The sequence below is a fragment of the Chelon labrosus genome, assembly GCF_963514085.1.
Source record: "Chelon labrosus genome assembly, chromosome: 2".
Classification (NCBI taxonomy): Eukaryota; Metazoa; Chordata; class Actinopteri; order Mugiliformes; family Mugilidae; genus Chelon; species Chelon labrosus.
Window position 1 is genome coordinate 17,182,124 of NC_140338.1, and position 11,678 is coordinate 17,193,801.

The following is an 11,678-nucleotide window of genomic DNA, read 5'->3' on the forward strand; positions in this document are numbered from 1 at the left end:
TGCAGACATTTACGCATGTGTCAAAATAAAAACTGTTGTACGATGAAATCTGCGTTACGGTTGAACCAAAATGGAACCGAAGGAAAAAAAATTCAATGCTATTTGTATATATAATGTGTAATGTTTTTTTTTTTGGGGATAGCAGAAAGTTTGAGGGGGCGTGGTTGTTTGTCTGACGTCACGCTTTATGGTGCCCAGTGTAATCCGTCGATTGGCTGAACCGGAGTGATGGGGGTTCCCTGTCCCAGATTGCAGGGGTATAACAATAAATCGACCCTATCACTTTAAATCTTCAATCTCTGGCACAGCAGAGATCATAAACTCTTAGTTAGAGGAGAGTGTGAAATATTAAAAATATTTCAACTGGAATACACTGTATTTCAGAACAGTTTACAGGCGGCTACTCCTAATAATTTATTACAAACAATTCTGTCTACATAGATAGGTCTTTCATAAGGTAAGTTAGCCATCCTCCAAGCTAACTTAGCTATGGGGAAACTGACAAGCTAAATGCTACAGCTAGCCTAACGTTAGCTGCATTGTCTGGTCCAAACCACGACTACTCGATTACAGGCAGTAATCATTCAAAGTTCTCAACTAGATGTTTCGTTCTTGTAGAAATAATCCACATTAGGCATCTGGTCAGACATTTTGAGTAAGAACCAGATTTGTCACATGCGTCTTCCTTTGTTGTCTGAGCTAGCCTAGACCTGAACTTGCTCCATTGATACTGGTTCGACAGGCAGTGTAAGTTGGGGGGTAAGGTTAATTTATTTTAAAGCTTAAGTGAGGTTTGTATTGCCTGCCAGTTTCTAACGATTCATATGATTGGAGAACGCGTGTTTAGTAGTCCTGTCACTTCTGGAGACTCGCTAGGATGATAGTTTGCTGTTTCACTACAATGGTTATCACCGGGTTTAACGTCATGTCTTGTTTCATGGTTATCCCCGCTTGCAATCAGCATGCAAGTTGTTTGTGTGAAAGTACATCTATTTAACATTTTGTCGCTTGTGTATGTTTCGTTTTTCCGTGATAACACCCGCGGGTTTACTGAAACGGAGCGCTTCCTCTGACTGAATGTGGCCATTGGTGAAGGAATAACGACGACGCCACAAGTTAGCACGCGCTAGTGTTAGCTAGCTAGCTAGCTTTGAGTCGCTTCTCTCTTAGCTAGCATTAGCCACTTAAGGTGACAGCGAGAAAGGCCGGCAAGTTGACATCAACGTCCTCCTAGTTCTCTTTACAGTGTGAATAACATTGAGTTAACCGACAGGGTATGCACACAGTGTTACTGAAATTCCTAGAAAAGGCGCATATTATCCAAAATCTGTCATGCCGTATCGACTATGAGCATGCGACTAATGTGAGAAATGTCAAAGTGTTGTTAGCATATACATGAAAGGCCTCGCGCAGCAGGGCCCTTTTATGTACAAACGGTTGCGCAGATGTGTGCAATATTCATATGTGCTGTATGTCTTTTAAAGTAGGATTTTAATGTTTATGAAGTTCGTTTTATCTGCTCCGTAACTTGAACGCCTGCATCAGTAGCTTCCTTTTTTTTTTTTTTTTTTTTCTCAGTCTACAGCCGGTTTCCCTCTTTGTCTCATTGGATGAACGTGATGGCGCAGTTGGATGTTTTGCTAGTGTTTTAGCCGGCTAGCTAAATACTCAGCTGTCTCGCTTTTGTCTCAGGGTTGATGCTTTTTTCGGGTGAAGCATGGGCCAGTCGAGACGGGGGAAAGTGAAACTGATCAGTTTCAAGGAAATCTGTACTTCCTGCACTTGCTCCTCCAACGCATACATGCTGTTTACCTGATACACAGCTAAGCTACATGTGTACAAGTACGGACTTCCTTAAAATGGCCTGACCTCAGACAACTTATGACTAACACAGACACTAAACTTTGACACCCGTGTTCAGCTCTCAGTTTAGTGTCTGTGGCTAGATAAACCAGACAAACGACGCCTGCGTTGGAGAACATGAAAGTTGTGGTTGTGGTGTTAGTGTAAACTGTGTTGCTATTGAATTGTATCATGCCAAATAACATATCCCGTTAACACCACAAAATACCGCTTATTCTGTGATTAATATTTACTTGATACCAAGGCAGAAACTAAACATTCAACCTTGAAGAATGTAGTATGTGTAATGCTGCATTGTTATAGTGGTTTGCATTTTTTCTGTAAACCTCTTAAGGGTGTGTGTATACACATGTTGGCAGTTTTATAACTAAACCTTGGTCTTTTTTCTGTTTCAGCACTTAATATTGTTTACCAAAGAAATGGTGATGGAGAAGCCAAGTCCCCTGCTTGTAGGGCGGGAGTTTGTGAGGCAGTATTACACACTGTTAAACAAGGCACCAGATTTCCTGCACAGGTAATAACAGAATGTGGTAAGATGTTGTAGTCTGGCAGTCAGTACACTTGTAGGTGTTCATAACACTTTAATTGTTGTTTTGTTGTGCCATTAGGTTTTATGGGAGGAATTCTTCCTATGTCCATGGAGGACTTGACCCAAATGGGAAGCTGGCAGAAGCAGTGTATGGACAAGCGGTAAGTGTTATAGTCCAATAAAAAAAAGACTTGCTTTGAAAATACTGTAGATGATTTACACTGATTAGCCACAACATTAAAACCACTGACAGGAGAAGTAAATAACATTGACCATCTTGTGATGATGCAATGTTCTGCTGGGAAACTTTTAGACCTGGCATTCGTGTGAATGTTACTTAGACATGTACCACCCACCTAGACCAGACCAGGCACCCCCACCCTATAGCAATGACACTCCTTGATAGCAGCAGCCATCCCCAGCAGGATGCAGCCTGACACAGACACACAAAAAATAAAATAAAAACGTTTAGGAACAACCTGGCCTCCAGATTAACAAGATCCCAGACTGATCAAGTATCTGTGGGATGATCCACAGAGGACCCTCCCCTCAACCCATAGGACCCAAAGGCCCCCACTAACAACATTCTGTTGCCAGACACCTCAGGACACCCTCAGAAGGACCATGTCCATTCTCTGATACCTCATTGGTGCACTCTAGATTATTCATAGTAGAGCTAACATAATTGTTATTTTAAAGACATTAAACACATAGTATAAATATATATAATTAATAAGAATCTGATTCTACAAGGCAGCATGGTCTATTTGTCATCCTAACCGTAACATGGCAACAAAACTTTGCTGAAACGTTTTTGCTGAAGTTTTTTAGACCGGGAGAAATGATTGGTCTATAACCTGAGCAATTAGTCTGTTTCACAAAAGACAAAAAAGGGGAGACACAAGTGTATGAATGATGACATGGTTCTATTTGGTGTCCCAGTAAGCCATGAACCAGAATGTACAAAAGTTGGACCTCCCCCAAGTGGGATGCAACCCTCCAAGCTAATATATTAATATATCTGTGCTCTCCTTACACAAGATTGAAAAGGTCTGTTGTGATAAATTATTGAATGTCAGAAAATGGTCTTTATACAACAAAAACACATTTTATGATTTTCATTTTTGATTTATTCATTCATGTGTCCTTGCATGTTTCTGCATCTCTTAGGAAATCCACAAGAAAGTCATGTCTCTGCAGTTCAGTGAATGCCACACAAAGATCAGACATGTGGATGCCCATGCCACACTGAGTGATGGGGTCGTGGTGCAGGTTCTCGGAGAACTGTCGAACAATGGTCAGCCCATGAGGAAGTTTATGCAGACTTTTGTCCTTGCTCCAGAGGTGAGCAGTTATACCTTTCAAAAATAGAATAAAGAATAAATTCAAAATGCACCAGTACATTGATCTTGAGTACTGAGTCTGAGCTGCTTTCTCTTTGCATGACACATATTCTTAGGGTTCAGTGGCAAACAAGTTCTACGTCCACAATGACATCTTCCGTTATGAGGACGAGGTTTTTGGAGACTCTGAACCTGAGCTGGACGAGGGTAAGCTTTTCACTAGTGTTCCATACAGACCTTGCCTTTTACTAGTATTTTTTTAGTCCATGTTTTCCTGGTTAATGTGTGAAGTTGCTCATTTATTTTCGTTCTCCCACTTAGATTCAGAGGACGAAGTTGAAGAGGAGACAGAGGAGAGGCAGGCTTCCCCTGAACCACTTCAAGAAAGCCCCAACAGCACCACCTACTATGAACCTCACCCAGTCACGTATGTAAATCATCATGACTCTGATCAACAAAGCTGAGTGTGAAGACTGTAGCCTTGTCGTCTTAATTTATCAATGGAAGTGACACCTTTCTGTTTTGTGCTCTGCAGCAATGGAGTAGAGGAGCCGATGGAGGAGCCAGCTCCAGAGCCCGAGCCTGAGCCAGAGCCAGAGCCCAAAGTAGAGGAGATCAAACCTGAAGGAGATGAGAAGGTTCTGGAAGAAATGGAGGAGAAAGCACCTTCACCTGTTCCTGTCGAGTCTCCACCAAACACCCAGGAGGCTCCCAAGGTAAGACCTGTTTCTCAGAGTCACTCAGTGAAATCACAAGGGGTCAGACTAGTCTGAAATCATCTCCTTCTAAATTCCCTACTTGTCTGTACTGCATCTAATACACTAGATGGAACAATTTACAATAAGCTCAGAATGAGAATGTTCAACAGTTTGTTAAACTAACAAGCAGTTTGTCATTTCATGATGTATCGACCAGAATTACATACACGTGATAACCAGTTCCAACTGAGATTTCTGTGATGGTAGTATCATGCTCTGCCCAAAGGACACGTATTGATATTGCAGCATGGTGGTTGAGCACGGTCAGCGCAGTCCTAATGATGCTTTATTGCATTTCTTAAAGGCTTTCTCCTGGGCCTCGGTGACCAGTAAAAACCTGCCTCCTACTGGCACAGTCCCCTCCTCTGGAATCCCCCCTCATGTTGTTAAAGCTCCAAGCTCACAGGTAAATCACTGCCACCGGTACTGACACTTGTAGAGTATAGAAACTGCAAATTGTTCAGTTGAAATTTAGTTATGGGTCATTATGCAGGAGTGCAAAGTACATGATGCTGAGAATGAGATAATGGTGAAAGCAGCAGCAATAGCTTTTTACAGCATGTGTGTTAGCTGATCTCTGTCGGAACATAGTGCTGGTTTATTCAGTGGCCCAGTGCTGTCCACTAGCCCAAAAAATAAAATAGCAGTGAATACATGCAGGTGAGGAACTTTAAACGGTAAAACAGGTGACAAATATGTAAAATATGTGATATGACATCATCTGCACTGGTCAAATATTAAACAAAATATTTCCATAGACCCTTCATTTCATTGCAGCAGCGACATTAAGTCATATGTACTGGAGCTGTCAGGTTTATGAGTTTGTCAAACATTTTGCGTAGACCCACTGATTTTGATCCCGTCTGTGGAGAGCAGTGTATTGTATCGCTTGTCAGCCTGCTGGCTCAGAGATTGATCTTACTTAGCTACAAACAGGAAATGCCACCAACACACTTAAACCTAATGAATGAGGCAATGAATTACCGGGAATTAGAAAAGATGAAATTATCTCTAAAAAAAACCCAAAAATTTAGCAACATTTTATGGATTACGTTTCGTTGGACCAGGGATATAGTATTTAGTATTTCCTATCTCATATCCGTACAGTTCTGAAAATAAATAAATTAATTGCAGTGTACCAGCCGGGGGCGTTTGTAATATTGTAAATGTTTATTGTCTACTGCAAAGCAAAAGCGGTTTGTGTTAATGAGTAGTTCAGAAAACAAAAAAAAATTTATATTTCAAACAACTACAAAAACGAAAAGGAAAATGTGTCAAACACCAAAAATAACTCGCTCAGACATCTGATCTTGTGCAAGATTGTGATGATAGGGATGTTATTTATTTGCTCTTTCTCCTTTGACACCCCTCCCTCCTTTAGCCCAGAGCTGAAGCCAAGCCAGAGACACAGGCAGCACCTCTTCGCCCCAGAGACCAGCGCACCCGCGACAGACCAGCCTTCACTCCACGTGGTCCCAGACCTGGTAATGCTAAAACCAATCCTCCTTAGTTTAAAGGGTTCCTCACTCTTTCATTTGGTTTATTCTTACTCTCTGCGTGTGTCTGTCACTATTAGATGGTGTTACATCTTCAGAGTCACAAACGGGGAAACCACACTTGAGTTTTGTTAACAAAGGTAACTATAACTGTTCTACGTACCGCTGAGAATGTTGTTAGGCTGTTGTTCTGGCGCAGATCTTCACGTTTTGATCCGATGAGATTACATTTCTGATTGTTGTTTTGACCTGCAGGTGGCAGAGGAGATGCTGAATCTGGGGACATGGACAGCAGGCGAATTGTCCGGTACCCTGACAGCCACCAGCTTTTTGTTGGCAACCTCCCACATGACATTGATGAGACTGAGCTCAAGGAGTTCTTCATGAGTACGTTGTTCCAAAAAACAACTAGTTGTCAATTCATCTTCACTTTGCTGTTTAAAAAAAGGGACTGAATTAATGTCTTTGTTGTCCCTTGCAGCATATGGAAACGTGGTGGAACTGCGGATCAACACCAAGGGCGTTGGAGGAAAGTTGCCCAACTTTGGATTTGTGGTCTTTGATGACGCCGAACCCGTGCAAAGAATCCTGGGGGCCAAGGTAGAAGGGGCATGTATCAACATTTCATTACCCACTTTCATTCATATGGTGGTGGTTTGGTGACACACATTTCTACAGTTAATTTGGCACTAAGTCTCACTTTTCTTCTCGGTCTTGATAAAATTTTAAATGACACGAAATCTCTACAAACCACCTCTATAATAAATAGAGTTTGAGCTTGTAAAGAGGTGACTAAATTAAGATGCCATTCCACTGCAGTGCTCTATCCTGCTTTAATGCAGGAGTTTGCGACAGTGGAAAGCCATCACTGCAGTGATTTTCATTTCAAAATCAGATGTGGCGCTCTCATTTGATCTGCGCTGCATTTGTGGCAAAAGCTGAGATGAACTTTGATTGTGAAAACTCGGCTTTTGTTATTTTTTGTTTTTTTTCTTAACCCTGTGTGGAAAAAGTCAACTGTACCAATGACTTCGACTCATTAATGTGAATGAGCACATTGTCTCAGTCAACAAATATGTTCTTTCTAGAGGTATAACCCAGCCCATTTTGACACTTCTCTAGAAATGCTACCAACATTTAAAACTGCTCTAAAAGACTGGAGTGTTTCGACAGGTGGCAGCAGCTGTTTAGGTCAACAACAGCCATATATTAAAATAATGCTAAGTTTGTTGAGGCGTGTTTTGTCACTGGACTCTTAAAGTAGTTGGTGTAAGAGATTAATGCATTTAAAAGCTAATGCCAAAAAGTAATCCACTAGAAATATGTTCTTCCATGTATTTGACTGGTTAGTGGACAGTGGTGCCACATGATGCTAGAGTTTACTGCACTGGTGCAGCCACTGGAGCTGACTTTCTTCACACAGGACTACTGTTGGTGTGAATGCTGCCTTAGAGCTTAAATTCTTTCACTGGCAGAAACACAGAACCACAGTGGCACAGAGCAGTGTTTATGTGTGGGTTTGAGACGAACGAACGAACACACTTGTGTCTGCAAACCAGTGAATGATGTGGGTGGTGAAACGAGCCGGGGTTTAAGTCCTATTTTTCCTATATTGACCCATTTGTTCTCCCCCACAGCCCATCATGTTTCGAGGCGAGGTGCGTCTGAATGTGGAGGAGAAGAAGACGAGGGCCGTGCGTGAACGAGAGACCCGCGGCGGAGGAGACGAGCGTCGGGACATGAGGCGCAACGATCGAGGTCCACGAGGAATTGTCGGAAGCGGAATGCCGCGCGAACGCGACGGGAGGGGACCACCTCCGCGTGGCGGCATGGCCCCCAAACCTGGCATGGGCTCCGGTAGAGGCTCTGGCGGACAAGGAGAGGGCCGCTTCACCGCCCAGCGCCGCTGAGAAGAGCACCACCTGCAGCGTGGAAGTAGTATCGTGTTCTTCATCTTCAACCGTTCTCGTTAACGAAAAAGAAATCTTCATGTAAAAAAGTATATATTTGTTTCTTGTTTTATTTTTTTATTTTTATTTTTTTTTTTGTTCCCTCTTTGCTTTGGAATGTGACACAACCTGTCAACCATTTGTTTGTGAAATAGACAAAACAGAATAAGCAAACAAAAAAATTTCGCTTATTAGTTGTGAGCTGAGCATCCTTTTCGGGTATCTCAAGAATTCACAGACTTTAATTTGTAAATTTGTGGAAAATGGCAAACCAACCAGGAGTAATCTGCCACATTAGGAGGGACTGATAAGACTTTTAACTACAATAATACAGCCCATCATTTGGAAAAGAGATTATATGCCTTGACTTAACAGGGGCGCTGCTTCACGAAATCCCTCTATTGCACATTTTATATGGTAGTTTTCTGCCCGTCACTGATGGAAAAGAATGAGATGCAAAATTTGTGCAGTTCCAGGGGAAAAGCTTGCCTTTTACTTTTTTCCTTTTGAGAGACCACTGCTTCAAAATTGCATAATGCACTCATCAATATGCACTAATGGGTACTTTTTTGTCATGTTACATTGACATCCACGCTCGGAACGCAGCTGGAGGGACGTGTTTTGTCTCAAAGCGATACGACTTACCGGGGCAGGCCTCACTCACAGCCTGTCCGCTGTGACCAATGTACTTTTCACACTTACGACCCAAAACTACGCTTCAATTACTGCTGGATGGACTGGATGACAAGCAAATCTACATTATATTTTTTCCTCATTTATAGATCAAATAAACGAGCTCAAATCCTGGACTTTCACCAAATGAGTTTTGGGGGGGGGGGGGCAAGGGATAAACAAGAAACAAAGTTGAACAATAGAACTGTGGTGGTAATGATTGAGACTCGCCCTGTTTTTATTTTGATTCCAGGTTTGTTTTCCTGTTTTTTTTTTGTTTTTTTTGGTTTGTTTTGTTTTTCTCCTGCCAGCTAGACTGCGAAACTGGGACGGACAACACCTCCCTCCCTCTTCCCTCCCTTCCTGTCTTAAGTGCGGAGTAACCGAATAAATGTACAGCAAAAATCATAGTTTACTGTATGTTTTGCTTTTCTGTGTATATTTTCATTTCTCAACTTGATAAAAGCATGATGGTGCCTTCTATTTCACTTTTTCCAGTCTTACTAAGGCGTAAAGCTAAAGTTCGGAGCTCGCTGCCTCCTATAGTATACGGCGCTGCTCGTTTTGAACTATCGTCTGCTGTGAGCAGACTTAAAAAAAAAAAAAAAAGAAATACTTGCAGTATTCATACGATTTTCATTTTTTCAGGTGCATATTTGGTTTTTTCCATGCTGTTTTACTACCTAAGATGATCTGCTGTGAGTTTTTGTACATTTGTGTTGTAATTGTGTCCTGGGTTTTGTAGAGACAATAGGTGCCTCGAGTTCTGTTTGATGTTCAATGGTTAAGAGGTGAAGAACTTCTCCCCCTAAGACAAGGAAAGGAAAAAAAAAAAAAAGGTACATTAAAGATGGTGACCGTGAAACTTTTGGTTCTACGCAGCCATGATTTTTGTGATCTAAGGGTTTTTGGAAATGTCTCACGATATGATTCAGACGCTGTTGATTCGTGCTTTCGGTCTGCAACTCATGGCAGCGCTCGGGTTAAACCCTGGACTCACACAAGTTGTCGGACTGTTCTTTTCTCAGCAACAATTTTGTAATGATCTCTGTGTGTGTGTGTGTGTGTGCGTGTGCGTGTGCGTGTGCGTGTGGGCTGGCGAAGGCTCCAGCCGGCAGACAAGCAAATAATTGTGCTCACTTTTCTAGCGTTAATGCATTTGTATTTTCATATGCTGATTTTTCACTGTGCTTATTTTATTCAGTTATTTTTCCATTCAAGGCAAGTCTAATCTGAATGCCATACTAGTCGGCGCCGCCTTGTCCACTAGCATCTTCTGTTTTATTTTTCTGTTTTATTTTATTTTTATTTTTTTTTTATTTACCACTCGGTAGGGAGGGAAGACCTTTTGGTTTCAGCTGGAAAGAAAAACCAGACAAATGAGATGTTCTCTTTTATTATTATTATTATTATTACAAATTCCTCTGTTATTATCTTGCACTGAAATGGGAAGTGAAATGATGTAGCATTTTATTTTTTTTTTCTCTTGACAAACAAACTAATGAGGTCTTCCTTGTCAGGTGGTATTGCACTATTTCCAACGTTTCTGGGACAATCTTTAATCTCAGTTTGAACACAGCCTCTCCAAATTTCTCATCTGGTTATGAAAAAGGAAATAGTACAGCTCATCTTGTTATCGGCATGAAATAGCATTTGCTCTCACTTCCAAATAAAGCAAGCTGTGATGTACAGACGTGGCATTTTTAAGGTAGATGTCCAGAGCAATGCTTGGCTGCAGGTTTTGACCGGAGACTCTTAATTTGTTGCCATCGCCTGTTGGGGGGGAAAAATAAAAATAGTTTTGACCGTCCTCTCAGGTGCCTCAGCCCCAACAAACGTTTGTCAGGTTATTACAGAACACGGGCACTTGACTGCAACCCTACTCTTTGCGGCAACGGTTAAAGAAGAGAGAGGTGAAGAGGAGCCATCATGCTTTCAGACCAATCTTGTGTGTTTACATGTTAGCGGTGGTAAACATGTTTGGGTAATATTTTCCTCCCGAGGTTTTCAGCGACTCCTCTCTTTCTGAACTTTTGGAAGGATCCTCAGTGGAAAAGCAAACTAAATTTCCTGTGGTTAAAGAAACGGTTAGTGGATCCTCATTGTGAAGCATTCCAGTCAATTACAAATGGAAATAGAAATACCTTATTGGCTTTAGCAGGTGTGGTAAACAGCTGGCTGCCATCTTCATTTTACTGTGTTTGCCCTTGTTGCTAGTGCAAACTGTTGCAGATGGAAAATCTTGTTTTTCATTTAATTATTTTTCTTTTTTTTCCTTTCCATTTTGAATGTGTTGGACTAAACATACAATAAACTACTGATAACAGCATTGCTCATACCATTTGTCATGTTTACAGGTGGACCCCTTTAGATTATGTAAATGATGTTTAATACTGATGATGAGCCTCCAAACAGACAACACAGGTAGACATTTAAAATGAGTGGAGCTTGTGGAGTAAATGAGAAATTTCCTACTGGGTTGTCTGTCAGTGTTCCCAAATGTTTTCTGTTCTCTTTACGAGCTTTGGTTATAGCTTGATTTCTATTTTTTTGTGTTATTTGTCACAGGCCAGGATCCAGGTCTGGAAACTGAGTTCTTCTAAATGACATTATTGATATTGGTGTTAAAAGCTCTTAAATTTTAACACTGATGCCTCACAGTGAGAAGGTCCCAGGTTCAAATCCATGGGCCGACTGAGCCTTTCTGTGTGGAGTTTGCATGTTCTCCCTGTGTCTGCGTGGGTTATCTCCGGGTACTCAGGTGTCCCCACCTCTCGCCCGATGACAGCTGGGATAGGCACCCTTCACAGGAAGAAGCGGTTACAGAAGATGAATGAATTAATGAAACTCTTACATTTGATATAAAGCTCATGAATATAGACAAATATTTTTGATGCCACATGCCAGCTTTAGCAAAAACTTTGTAGGTTGACTTCATTGTTGAATCCGTCTATCGCTTTTCTGCCGCTTCTCTGGGTTCATGTCACATGAATTTATTATTTATGGCGTTAGTATGTGTTGTCATGTACACCTGCCAGCCTTGTTTTTCTAGGGTTAGGATTAGTGGC

The 11,678-nt window shown here is 41.5% G+C and overlaps 1 protein-coding gene across 3 annotated transcripts; it reads left to right on the forward strand.

Annotated features, from left to right (window-relative positions):
* The first annotated feature begins 282 nt into the window (after positions 1–282).
* Positions 283–10,937, forward strand: g3bp2a (G3BP stress granule assembly factor 2a). Of its 3 annotated transcripts, XM_084571213.1 has the most exons (13): positions 283–457; positions 2,259–2,377; positions 2,472–2,553; positions 3,563–3,736; positions 3,852–3,942; positions 4,057–4,162; positions 4,271–4,451; positions 4,798–4,899; positions 5,875–5,977; positions 6,070–6,129; positions 6,245–6,376; positions 6,471–6,589; positions 7,627–10,937. In XM_084571213.1, the coding sequence occupies exons 2-13, from the start codon at positions 2,283–2,285 to the stop codon at positions 7,897–7,899; spliced, it is 1,518 nt and encodes a 505-aa protein (XP_084427339.1). In that variant the 5' UTR covers positions 283–457; positions 2,259–2,282; the 3' UTR covers positions 7,900–10,937. The 3 variants fall into 3 exon arrangements, with proteins under 3 accessions (XP_084427339.1, XP_084427340.1, XP_084427341.1); XM_084571214.1 differs by lacking the exon at positions 6,070–6,129 and having other exon boundaries at positions 6,471–6,598; XM_084571215.1 differs by lacking the exon at positions 6,070–6,129.
* The last annotated feature ends 741 nt before the right edge of the window (positions 10,938–11,678 follow it).

What these genes read in the sequence shown, in the direction of transcription:
- g3bp2a (XM_084571213.1), top strand. Translation starts at nt 2,283, where the DNA reads ATGGTGATGGAGAAGCCAAGTCCCCTGCTTGTAGGGCGGGAGTTTGTG. An exon ending in TTAAAGCTCCAAGCTCACAG is followed by an intron (nt 4,900 to 5,874) that starts GTAAATCACTGC and finishes TCCCTCCTTTAG; the next exon opens with CCCAGAGCTGAAGCCAAGCC. An exon ending in AAAGAATCCTGGGGGCCAAG is followed by an intron (nt 6,590 to 7,626) that starts GTAGAAGGGGCA and finishes TCTCCCCCACAG; the next exon opens with CCCATCATGTTTCGAGGCGA.